The sequence below is a fragment of the Acanthopagrus latus genome, chromosome 23, assembly GCF_904848185.1.
Source record: "Acanthopagrus latus isolate v.2019 chromosome 23, fAcaLat1.1, whole genome shotgun sequence".
Lineage (NCBI taxonomy): Eukaryota > Metazoa > Chordata > Actinopteri > Spariformes > Sparidae > Acanthopagrus > Acanthopagrus latus.
The window spans coordinates 14,728,661-14,741,528 of NC_051061.1; the positions used below are offsets into that span (position 1 = coordinate 14,728,661).

General features: G+C 43.5%; 2 protein-coding genes across 2 annotated transcripts; one reads left to right on the forward strand and one right to left on the reverse strand.

The window, feature by feature from the left end:
* The first annotated feature begins 7,579 nt into the window (after positions 1-7,579).
* Positions 7,580-8,500, forward strand: med9 (mediator complex subunit 9). Its single transcript, XM_037090106.1, has 2 exons — positions 7,580-7,730; positions 7,961-8,500. Exons 1-2 carry the CDS (start codon positions 7,651-7,653, stop codon positions 8,178-8,180), a joined length of 300 nt encoding a protein of 99 aa, XP_036946001.1. The 5' UTR covers positions 7,580-7,650; the 3' UTR covers positions 8,181-8,500.
* A 751-nt stretch (positions 8,501-9,251) lies between these two features.
* Positions 9,252-11,137, reverse strand: LOC119014701 (dexamethasone-induced Ras-related protein 1-like). The gene is made up of 2 exons (XM_037090105.1): positions 10,267-11,137; positions 9,252-10,136 (listed from the first exon to the last, which is right to left on the reverse strand). Exons 1-2 carry the CDS (start codon positions 10,535-10,537, stop codon positions 9,613-9,615), a joined length of 795 nt encoding a protein of 264 aa, XP_036946000.1. The 5' UTR covers positions 10,538-11,137; the 3' UTR covers positions 9,252-9,612.
* Between the last annotated feature and the right edge of the window lie 1,731 nt (positions 11,138-12,868).

The window sequence follows — 12,868 nt, forward strand, 5'->3', positions numbered from 1 at the left end:
GCCAACACAAAGACGTTACGTCACCACGCTGGCTTTACAGCACGCTGGGTGCGCTCGATTTCTAACCCGGCGCGCTCCGTGCGGGTTTTAAAATATGGATTTTTAACCACGGGGAGGCATCGATGACGTTGCCTGAACAAATACACCTCCTGTTCAATGTAGTCTGGAATTGATAACACGCAATTTACGAGAATGTTGTGCTTAATGATGCAAAGCTGCGTCTTTTTCCTTAAAAGGACTGTCAACAGCAACTTGGATCATTATTCCCCTGACTTCATGTCAGTCATTGTTGATTGCTATTGTTGACTTTCACTGTTTCATCGCTCTTATCACATCTGCAGAAGGGTCAGCTCAAAGTTGCAATTAAGCTGAGCATAAATTAAATGGTTAAATGTAAAAATGAGCTAAATCCCCTTTTATGCCATGTATAATACACACTTAGAGTGTAAACGTTCAATCCTCTCAGTATCTCCAATTAAAGGCTACCACCTAGTGGTGATGTGGTGTGTCTATATTATCACTGATATAAAGTGTCAGCCTACTGCACTCAACTACACAGTCAACTTAGTTCCATTAATCATGTGACTCTGATGAATGCAAAGGTAAGGGTTCTCACTTATATTTACTGTGTCCTCTGCTTTGATCAACATGAAATCAGGGCCTTTGGTGTTAAGAATCCTGCAGCACAGGGCTGAATACGGCCTCGCTGCTGGATTATATCAACAATTTACTGATTCACATCGAGTTTACTGATTCTGAGAAGCTTTGTAACTTGCATTTTGTTTTGTATTTTTAAAGTAATAGCCTAAATAAACTTTGTGATCAGGGTGCTGTGTGAAATAATTTGCGTTGTTTGGGAACATTAATGAGCCCATTCCGAATGACCAAAAAGATGTGTTCTGGTCAATAGGTTCATTTAAGTGGGATAAGATGCACAGCAGCATTCTAAGTGGTCCCCTCATACTCATGTATAATCATATTGTTATTTTACAGGTAAAGTTGGGGCTAATTTTAAACGCCCTGCTTGGTAGTTTTAGCTAAATTTGCAAAAACAAAACATAATTGTGTATTAGTTGATTATGTTTTGCATTCATAATTGGAATATGCAAACTAACAGGCAAGATTAAGCATTGGCCACTTGCATATTGTATTACCAGCTGGTGGGTGTTACTAGTTTTGAGCCCTGGTGACTTAAAGCTTTAAAACAAATATAGAGTGAAGGTGACTATATTTTTTCTCTGAAATGCAGTGGAGTCAAAGTAAAAAGCTGCACAAAATGCATCTCAAGGAAAGCGGGAGTAATTGTACTTGAGTTCAGAACTTGAGCAAATGTGTAACTTCCTTCGATCGTTCACTTGGGGGCAGTGTGGGTCTATATATCTTCATGGTTAAGCCGTGTCGCTCCCAGGAAGAAGTTCTGCATCTTCTACTCATGACACTCTCTGTGTTCCTTGCTCCTCCATCCCTTATTATTTATATTTTGTTTAGGTTTGAGTTGTGTATTCCCACTTCGCCTGCACGGACTGCCTCTGTTATTTTCAGTGTCTTCTACTGACTCTGCTTCTTGTGATGTGGTATGCATAGCGGTAGATATATAGTTGGGTATATATTTTAGGTGTTTGTATTGACAGTGGGAACCTGGTTTTAGGTATTAGACTGAGAGTATAATGGATGGTATGATGAACTGAATCCATTTGATCAGGAACTAAAGTCAACTGACTGTTACACCAGAGCCTGGAATGTCTCTGAATTTTAAGCTTCAGTCAGCTGCCTGCTCAACAGAAGAATCAATGTGTCTCAGATGATTCTGTTTATCATGGACTGACGAGCAAATAAAAACACATGTTCTTGTCTCAGACAGTTGGAATGGTTTTAGGGACAGGCACTCAAGCATATTGGTGGATATCTCCCAGCAAGGGAACAGCTTGTTCGCATCTCAACGTCTATTTCCACAGAGTCGGCTCACAGCACAGTAAACAACGCAATGGTCGTCAAGGAAATATTTTCAAAATTAGTCAAATATCTTATTTTCCAATTATCCAAGGCATGCAGAACAGGTGAAACTTTGATAACAGGTGTTACGTTTTCCCAGAAAACAAAACCTGAAGGACAGGGGTCGCAGATCAGGAAAGCAACAAAGCTGCACAAATCACAAAAAGGGTCAAAGCAAACTGGCCCAAAAAACAGAGGTGAAATTGGAGTCAGGGGGGAACAAAATGAATGGAAACTTGGCAAAGGAAAGAAATCTCCAACACAATCAACTCAGCTTTTTTTTACTCTTCCAGAGAACACAGACAGCCAACTGATGGTGTCGACTTCCTCAAGACACACAACCAACTGAGCAGGGAGTCTGCAACCCCATCATAAAGCCTCCCAGCTGACTGATGGCAGTTAGCTGCAGGAGATCATCAGGTGCACCTGATACCTTCTGATTACCTGTGACCTGGATCTTGAGAAATCCTTGTTCACATCAGGACCTTGGGGAATCTCTGATCTGTGCATAACAATGGGAACATGTACAATTTCCTGATAAGCTCATTTTTATTTGGGAGATTTAATTTAGAGATCTCTGCACACTCCATACTGGTGAGCGCCTGTCCCCATCTAGGGGCTTTTTTGTTACTTTTTTTTTTTTTTAAACTGCAGCCTAAGCCGGAGACCCTGGTGCAGTTACCAAGTTGGGAATGATGTACACACACGAGTCTGTCCTGAAGTGTGTGTGGACACAGCAAGTTAAAGAAGTTGGCACTGCTTGTGAATTCGTACATTTTGTTACATGACTTGTTTCGTGTACAGCACGTCCATTCGGATCCACCAGCTGCAGTTAAAGGCACAGTTTGTATTTTTGCACCAGTAGGGATCACTCAATCAAAAAAACAAAAAACAAACTAAAAGTCATGAGTATCATGGGACTTGTTGTCATCATTGTTAAACATCCATTATTGCTGATGGATTTCTTTCCATGAGACTCAGGCGGAAATGTTCACATCCTTCCATTGCAGTGAGAAGCTGTAAATGCACATATTATCTGTGACTACACGGGTCAGAAACACAGCCCTGATAAGCGAATCACTATTCAAACTGAAGCTTATCACCGCCCAGAGGTTTCACATCGTGAGAGGGAGTAGACTCTGCTGTAGTGCATCTGCAGCAGCAGAGAGGCCTGCCAGAAACCAGGAGATTATCGAGGCTCCATGGAAATGTGCCGTGGCTTTCTAGGAAAATTGACTGGCCTCACAGACATCAGTGAGTTTGAGCCCATTTTAAGGTAATTACCTCGTAGTGTCAGAGCCAGCTCTGAGTAAAAGATATCCAATCGTGCACAGAGTTATTCAGTTTGCTTGTCTACTGTCATTTTGGATACAAAGTGAGAGCTGTGCCCTCCCCCCCGAAACTGAGCCTGAACTGACTGAACAAACAGAAAGAAATGGCGCAGGTCATGAACATGGATGCTGACCCCTCTTTTGTGACTCTTGACTCTCGCTCGATCTCACACACAAATTTGATTTCATGACCACGGACATGCATGACAGGTGAGCACTGCTTATTTCAGCAATCATGGCATTGGGAGCTGACCGCTTACTTGGTAGGCTTAATATCAAGTCTCTTTCCACAAAACTTCTCTGGAATCAGGACTCACATGATGAAAAAAAAACATTCCCATTTCGAATGAACCATGAAGTCTGTCTGTGAAGGTCCTGCTCGGGGTTTATTAGATTTCACAAATTCACAATGTCTAATTAGGAAAAGCTGGTCCTATGTGGCAGTTTCAATGGTGTGCTCTTTCAGAGATCACATTGAGGCCCGTGCTAAGATTAGATGGGCGGACAGGACATCTGCATCCTGCCAGCTCCCTTCCAGAGAAGCTCTGTGGCGGTGACACATCTGTTTGAAAGCCTTCCGCATTCCGCCTCCCTTTCACGTCATCATGGAGGCCGGCTGGGGAAAAGGCGAGCTATGCAGGGAATCAGCTGGAAGTGGCCTGGAGTCACCCGGCTCCAAAAGTTATCAGGAGCTCCCTCGTTGGTCATTAAAAGCATTAGTTTACTCTGAGCCGCACCAGAGATGCAGCGTCTTCATACATGAGAATTTCTGTGGGAGCCTGAGTTTATTCAAAGCAGCAGACCTCTGGCCTTTCTCACAGATGCTCCTGCTTGACATCGCCTTCACGGCATATTCACTTGGAAAATGTGATATAGTTTTTTCACTGAATTTTGTAAGAAGCATAGAAGGAGACATGATGGCTTTCGATGTAAAAGTAAATCTATTCCTCCAAAAAAAAAAAGAGAACCAATTTAAAACCCAAAATAAAATTAAAAAAATATGCTGTTGCATATGGCTTACACGTATATTGCATCACTTGGTGGCGGATTTTACGGTTGTGTGTACGGAGTTATTCTTTACAGAGTTATTTTTGTTACACCACTTGTGTGGCTGGGAAATTTATTCAACAAAGCCTTGGTTGCAAAATAACCTGGTCTGGTGTGGACAAGGCCTAAGAGCTGCATGTGTTTCAGTTTCTTGAGGACATTTCACCTCTCGTCAAAGAGGCTTCATCTTGTGGGCTCTGAGTTTCAGAGTCGTTAGGCCCACCTGTGGCTCGTTGACCCAACCGGCTTACATGCGGGTCGCAGTTATCCCTGGAGGAAAAGGAAAGAAGGAAATGCATCGTTTTTCTTTGAAAGTGCTTAAAAATATATGTTTAACGTTTTTTTTCTGATTTGTAGCCTGTATCACGAGGGCAACTAATTTGGCAATAATCGACGGCAGAAAGGCTCTTCGTTTATGTTCGAACGAAAAACTTGATGTGCACGTGAACTATCAGCGTCGACCTTCAAGGAAAACATAGTTTCATACTGCTCTTCTTTGTTTACATTTGGCGGACCCTGCCACCCTTCTAGCTTCAAACAGCGTTCTGGGGACCTTTCTTTCAAATCAACTATTAATACTAATAATACAATGGCACGTAATTCTGATTAGTCTAACGTTCAAAGGCTTGAGGGGAAAACACACCTGAATCAATCAATTCCCAACCCAGTTCCTCAGCTGGAAATGGGTCAAGGTAATGCAGAATGCACCAGGAATGAAACTAAAGCTGCAGTGAGAACAAACTCTTACGTGCATTTACAAATGTGACACTTTTATTACCTAAGCAGGAAGTATTACTCCCCTCACTATCAACCCCCACACGTCACATAACCATGACACAGCTGTTACGCTCTGATATAGCTACCAATTACACCGGCGGTGTGCCCGTCAGTCGAGTCAAATGATTTTTTTTTCTCCCAATTGTGTGGGATGAGACTGCTGGGTCATGATGTGGCCCACTTTTCACAACTCATAAATATGAGGTGTCAGAGCTTCCCCCTGACCCAAATGGTAAAACAACTGGCTGCATAAACGTCCTACAAGCTCAAATCTGGGTCACTCCGTAAGTTTCGGACCTGCCCTGGAAAAATCAGGGGTTTGGCAGTATCGTCAACAGTCGGTCTCAGTGGGAGAGAGGGGTGACCAGAGAAAACATTCAGTAAGCCTCAAATCTAAATGAAGTCTCACTTAAGCTACTCTTAATTAGGTCTTCACTGGCTGTGTCACGGCAGTGGTCTCTCTGCTGCGGCAGCTAATTAGATTCTATCGGTGCAGTGTTTACCAGGTGTGGATGATGTGTGTGTGTGTGTGTGTGTGTACAGGGAGCAGAGGGGATTAATGGATGAATCTATCCTTTGATGCAAACATATAGCAGGGAAATGATATATAGGTCAGCAAGGTTCTGAAGATCAGGGGAAGGTAAAATTGAAAAAAAAAAAAAAAAAAGAGGGGGATCTACAGTGGAGACCCTGCTACTGTATGGTGGTTTTGCAATTATAAAAGGCCCCCTCACTGACACTTTCGGGGTGAATTTACCACATCACAAACACAGTATGTAATCTGTGATATGGTGTTGGTCCCTCCATTTGCAGGCAGATGATAAGCAACTCAATAAACACTGCAGGAGGCCGTGACCAATGTAAACTCACTCTGATTTATCAGTGTTCAAACACCAAGCCACATCATCAAAGTTGCCTGGCTAATGAGGCTCACAAGCTGACCTGAAGAGGATGGAGACCCCTGGATGACAGTGACCCTGATATCACGCAAATATGGGTCAATGTGGCGAGATAAACAGGTTTTGTTTTTCTTTTTTCTATTCATTTTGTTTATTGGATTGCGTTGCAAAAACAGAACGCATTTGGACGTGATACCCACTTTCATCCCGTATCACGGAGACAATCATTTCAACACCGAGCAGCCGCCTGTGCAAACAAGCGAGTGATACCCAGATAGAAATGCGTGACCTGAATACAACTCTCCACTCATCTACAGAATGGACGTATAGCACGACTCGCTGCGGTCCATTAGACCGCATTTGCTCTGGTCGTTCACACCCGTGATCGCACAGGTTGCCATGTTTCGTGCAACGTGCACACCACGTTTGGTGTCACACTCACGGATGCAAGAGGTTGAGTTAAGGTATAGGTGCTCATGAGGTTGCTAGGTAGTGGCATGTGAAGCATTTGTTTCCGGCTGTTGCAGGTCACATTTGTTTGCTCTGTGTATTAATAGATTATCTGTGGCCTATTTCAGGTGAAATATAGGCTATCCAATGGATGGTTGGTTGGTTTTTCAGCAGCATTACACAAACTGCTGAGCATATTTCCATGCAACTTGGATGGAGCGTGGGTCTCCTCCCATTGACGTCTGTTGTGGGTCAAGATAAAGGGATGCACCCAGGATTTTTTTTTTTTTTTTTTTTTTTGAGCTTTAACATTGCAAGAAAGGGCGTTTTAAAACATTTTGGTTAATTTCCAGGGGAGTAATGCATGGATATTAATGGAGAAAATAAAAAAGAAAAAACATGTCAAGCAGACCCTAATGAAAACTATATTCTTCCACAACACAGTGGAGATTATGACCCAATCTGCATATTTTTGTTGTCCTAGTGGTTGCCTATCATGTGTCTACTGAAATTCCATTATGGTTAAGATTAGATGGGCTTTATTTATCCCACAAGGGGGGAATTCACTTGTTACAACAGACCCTCCAGGTGCAACAAGTGCAGGAAAGAGAAAATAAGATATTTACAAAAAAACAAACAAGTGAGTGGAAAGTGAGTGGTTAAGCAGTTACAGGTGGTTTAAAATTGTGACTGACACAGAACTATCGAGTTTGTTAGTAGGTTAGACCTGACTGTATTAAAGGTGAAGTTTTTTGGCCTTAGTGGAGCGATGCACTTCTACTTCGAGTCAGTCTAGCCTTTGCGGTGATATACGAGTGAAATCCTTTCAGTTTACCCTGTCTAGGAACCTATTTTTTCCTTATGACCCAGCATCCAAATAATTATTATTTGTTTTAAATCCAAGAAGGCTGCATCATGTTGTGCCTTCACTAACATTTTTTTCACCTACTTTATTGTAAGCATATACAAATTTGGGATAGTTCAGTTGTCTATTTTATTTTCTATTTTTTGTTATGAGCATGAGCATCAGCCTATCTGAAGCGGTGACATTTAAAAGGAAAACTTCCCCATTTAATTTTTAAGTTTATTCAAATGACGTCACCACGCGACGGCAGCCTGACGTAAACTATCTGCGACGCTGCACAGCGAGAGCGATGGCGGTGTCCCAACCGAGGCTCGAGAAAGAGAGCGATGACTGCTCTCTGCTGCCTTTAGTTCACGATATTATCAAATGGTAAGCCCACCTGCAGGGTCCTGTGTGTTGTGTTTTATGTTCACGGCTCTGCGGACTCATCTTTATCCGTCGCTAACAGCCGTTTTCTCGGAACTGCTAAGCTTGTTGTTAGCTTAAGCTACCGTTAGCCTTTAGTTAGAGCTCGGCTGATTTAAAACAAAACAAAATGTCCAAAATAACATCACGTCAGCGAAATAACATGGTGTTTTGTACGTCCTCCTCTCTTTAAGCATGGACAAGGACAGCCAGGATGTCCACCAAGAGCTGGCCAAGCTGAAGGCGAAGATCCAGGAGGCCCGGGAGCAGATATCCAACATGCCCGGGATAGAGAGCAGTCCGGCGGAGCAGCAGCAGCAGCTGGCCACGCTGCGGGAGCAGGTCCGGACCAAGAACCAGCTGCTGCAGAAGTACAAGAGTTTGTGTATGTTTGATGTGCCCAAAGCATCGTGAAGCTGAAGGCAGGACTTCTGATGTGACTGGGGCAAGGAGGACTTTTTGTGTGCGTGTTGATTCCCTCGCCCATGGAGCAGATACATGTGGGATTCAAGAACACAGGATGGACGTTTAAACAGATGAACAAGAACTTATTTTCCTCAGTTGTATCGCAGTGCAAGATGGTTTTTGTACGCCAGACAGCATCCTCTTTTTCTCCTTGAGCATTGCTTTGCGATGAATGGAAACTTTAAAGTATTTGTATTAAATGTGTTTTTTTTAATTGTCTAGTTTTCTTATCTTGTGATATATTGTAATAAAAGTAACAGATTAAGAACTGAGTGGCTTGAAGCCATTTTAATTAGCCCACAACGTTCTTAGTTTATCAATTGAACTGCTATCAGTATGCAGGGTGATCATTCATTCTGCCTGCTGCTTTAGGACCTAAAGATGGTATTTCTGCAGAATCCAAAGATCAAATAGTGGGAAACATGTTTCAGTTTTTAATAGCTTGTGGCAGAAAATTAACAGTCAAATAATGATTATTTAAATTTTTGGATGAATTTTTTAACTATTTTCTTGATTAAACTAGTTATTTGGTCTTTTAACAGCCAGAAAATTGTGAGAAATGTCAACCAAAGCCCCAGAATGACGTCCTTATATGTATGTCTTTTGTCCACAACCCAACGATATTCAGCGCACTGTCACAGAGGAGTTAGGAAACTATAAAATATTAACATCTAAGATGCAGGAATCAGAGAATTTTTATGTTTTTTCTTAAAAGATCGCTCACACTGATCTTAACATTTATCAAATTAGATAGCAATTGACGTGGTGGTTTCCAGCTAATCGATTAATCGTTGCAGCCGTTGTTAAATCTGAGTGAAGGCGCTGCGCCTTGACTCCCATCAGGATGTTGCAGTTTAAAATAGTCACTCTGAAAGAGCGTTAAGTAACTGGAGGATCTGTCGGGCAATGATGTGTTTAAACAAGCTGAGGTCATTTTCCACTCCAGGGACGAAATGTGCAGTGTTTAGTGCAACTTTGTTGTGTTATGCTTCAAAGGAAGGACAAGAGGAAGACAGATTATGAAAGTAACAAGTGGTTTTATTCTCTCTTTTATACAAAAAGTCTATTCAGACCTAATAAATACATTTTCAGAGTCAACTTTGATCATAATGCAACAGACATTCAAGTTCCAGCAAGTTTTGGAAAAAAGAAAAAAACAAAAATAGCTGAATGTAAACATTTCTTTTTTCTCTAGAGGCAGATTTTACAGCATTACAGCATCAGAAGTGACCAACTTCTCCCGTGTGTCTCTGTGGCCCTGAGAGGCTCAAGTCTACAGTGATGGGCTCATGCGCCACTGTGCGCCGAGGGGCCGATCTCCTCCTCAGCTCTGGGGGGGAAAAGTCTCAGAAAGTCTTCACACACGCAGGCAGAGAAAGTGTCAGCATATGACACAGCCTTTCTCTTTGGTCTGGCTGCCTCCTACGGCTTTCTCCTTTATGTACATCAAGTCACTGTGCACGCTGGGTCTGCGCGCAAACGGCGCCACAATCCCGTACGCGTTGCCGTCTTTGCACTTCTTGCTCCTGAAGGACTTTCTGTGGAGCACCTCGCAGTACTGCACCGACACCTTGCAGTGCCGGTCGGGGCTCATCTCGTCGGGCAGCTTGGCCATGGTGAAGAGAGTCTGAAACATCTGGTCCACGTTGGTGTTCTTCTTCGCCGAGATCTCGAAGTAGGCGCAGTGCTCGTCTCCACCGACCAGCTGCTCGATCTCCTCCTCCTGCACCTCCCGGTAAAAGTCCCTGTCGCACTTGTTGCCGCAGATGACCAGCGGGACGTCCACGTTCTCCTTGGTTTTGTCCCTCAGGCAGGACTTGGTCTCGTAGATTTGGCGCTTGAGGCGCTGCACCTCCTGGAAGGAGTCTCTGTTATCCAGACTGAACACCAGGATGAACACATCACCTGGAGAGCACGAGAGAGGAAGACGGGGTCAGTGCCACATAATAATAACAACAATGAAAATCATATCTTTTTTTTTTTTTTTCAAAAGTCAGCAAACTCGACTACTGCAGGTTTTAAAAGCTCAGCTCACCGGTTAGTATTGAAAGCCTCCTCATCGCAGGAAAGGGGTGATTTCCAGATGTGTCCAAAATGTCCAGCTGGTAAACGTCTCCCCTGATGCTGTAGAATTTCCTATGAAAGTCCTCAATGGTGGGCGTGTACTGGTCTTCGAACCTCTCGTTCAGAAACCGAGAGATGATGGCCGTCTTCCCAACTTTGGTGGAGCCCAGGATCACCATCCTGTGGCAGTTCTTGGCCGGTATGTCGAACCCGTTCTCTGCAGGCGGCATTTTCTTAATCATGCTTGCAAGCTGTTGCACCCAAGAGGTAGCACGGTGTCGCGGTCAAGAGGTGGTGACGGTTTGCTTTTTTAAAATCCTTTTTTTCCCCTCAGTGATGCGAGGGGTCTAACCTTGTTGGCTTCTCTGAGGCGAGAGTAGCAGCGGGCTGGGATTATATAGGGGATGTGCGCCGCGCCTCCCCAAAGCGTCATGCGTCACGATCCAGTTTGGCGGGGGGGAGCTGGAGCAAGACCCGAAATGATAATGTTACTATGGCTGTGTGTGTGCGTCAGCTCTGTCCAGCCCTCATGCACAGGAGGACCAGGCAGAAATTGGCTTTTTGGAAATGGGATTGTTTTTAATATTTCACAATGTTTTCACGCGCAATTGACACAAACTAACCGAATAAAGGGATGATAAGGTCATGCTGAAAAAAAAATTACGCACAGTTTGCACGCGGATGCTCGGAGTGTGTGCATCACATTAAACACAAGTTGTTTTTGTTGCTGTTGTTGTTTTTTGTTAATGCTTTACCCAAAGGCACCGTGCATTCAAATCTTATTTGCATACGACAGAAAGACACATACGATTTCTCTCTCTCTCTCTCTCTGCAGCTGCAACCTTCTGCAGCAGATTGCTCTGGAACATCGACTTCATCTGTTCCATCGATCACAAGCAGTTAGCACAAACACAGAGCGTCCCTGAGGAGAGAGCCGCTGGAGTGAGCGAGGTTGGGAGAGCAGAGGGGGCGCAGCGGCTCACACTGAGCGCAAATAAGGCACGTTACAGGGGAAGAAAGTGTGCTGTGCGCTTTGATAGTCAAACTGTCAGCAACACGTTTTTCTTCACATTAAGACATTACAGAATCACATTTTTTTTTTGTTTTATTTCCTCCTGTCCATTTTACTTGTCCTCTGTCCAACTGTTAAAACAAATATTTTAAAGGTGCACTGTGTGGTCTTGGGTAATACACTAACATAGTTATTGACTGTTGTATTATTATTATTATTATTAAACAAACTCAATAAATAAACTCTCTTTGTTTGTTTTCCTTTGTTTATGTGTTGGCGGACCCTGCCACCTTTCTAGCGCCAAACAGTGCTCTGGGGATTCTAAGTGCTGTATCGTAGCCAACCGGATGTGTTTCAGTTTCTGGATGACTCTCGTCCAAGAGGCCACTCCAGTTCTAACTAACTGGAGGGGGAGTTTGTTCTCACAGAGTCGTTAAAGTCACCCGTGAGCTCCGAGTTTCAGTGTCCTTAGGGCCGCATGTGAGTTGTCGACCCAAATGGGCCATGGTGAGTGTTGCTAAGGCTGGGTCAATGCCAAGATTTTTACATTGTTGTCCACAAAGGAATGACGTGCCTCCTTCAGATGTAAGTGGAATACATACAGAGTCTTGACCTGAGGGGTTGGCCCTCCTGTGTTGTGCCATTAGTTAGTTAGTTTATTGAAGATCCTCCTGAATTTCTCAGATATTCCCTCGACATAAGGAACGACAGTACTGTTAAGTTTTTCCGTCTCCTCCTCTCTGTCTGTTCTTGATCTTTTTAGAGGTTTCTGACAGAGGCCTGGTTGGGGGAGTCACAGGTTTTAAGTGCTCCCCGATCGCCAGAACGACATAGTTCCCCTTTAATATCATAGTGTTACTGTAACTATTGTACTGTACTGCACGGTCTGCATCAGGAATAGCCGGGTAGCTGTGAGCCTTTTGTTTACTTATTGTATTTCATTTGAATCACTTCTGAACTCATTCTCAACCCTCCACCATAAAAGCTTTTCTTGTATATCAGAGACATCAGTTTGCATTTTGTTGTGCAACCCCATGTGGTGGAAAGACAATTAAAGAAATTACATCAAGCGCTGTGGTGATTAAAAATCTATTTTTCAAACAAAAACAAAAACACTGTTGCAACAGTAACTGCGATACAAACAGCGTAATATGCTACAAAATCTTCCTTCCACATGCTGTCCCATTGAAGACAATAGCCAGTTCAGATAATTAAACAGAAATGAGTTCCTGAAAGTGGGAAGAAAACAGTTCCATTAACGCGTTTAAGAATAGAAACTCTCGGCTGGGTCGGACAGAAAGGTCACATATGTTGTGAAAGTAACACGCAACGTGTGCGGCGTCACATCGAGACAAAGAAAGCTCCACAGCCGAGGAGCAGCTCGGTGTCGCCGCGTGCCCGCGAGCCATCCAATCCGCTTTGTATTGACTTTCTGGTGAGCGTTAATTGCAGGACCCCACAGACAGTCTAAAGATAGCACCCGCTGCTTGTGACTCAAATTCTGCTCACCCACTCTGCCACCTCAGCCACTTAGCACCTATTACTTACCTCCTCACCTGTG

Coding starts and splice junctions, on each gene's coding strand:
- med9 (XM_037090106.1), top strand. CDS start 7,651: ATGGCGGTGTCCCAACCGAGGCTCGAGAAAGAGAGCGATGACTGCTCT. Junction 7,731..7,960: donor GTTCACGATATTATCAAATG/GTAAGCCCACCT, acceptor CCTCTCTTTAAG/CATGGACAAGGACAGCCAGG.
- LOC119014701 (XM_037090105.1), bottom strand. CDS start 10,537: ATGATTAAGAAAATGCCGCCTGCAGAGAACGGGTTCGACATACCGGCC. Junction 10,137..10,266: donor GAGGCTTTCAATACTAACCG/GTGAGCTGAGCT, acceptor CGTGCTCTCCAG/GTGATGTGTTCATCCTGGTG.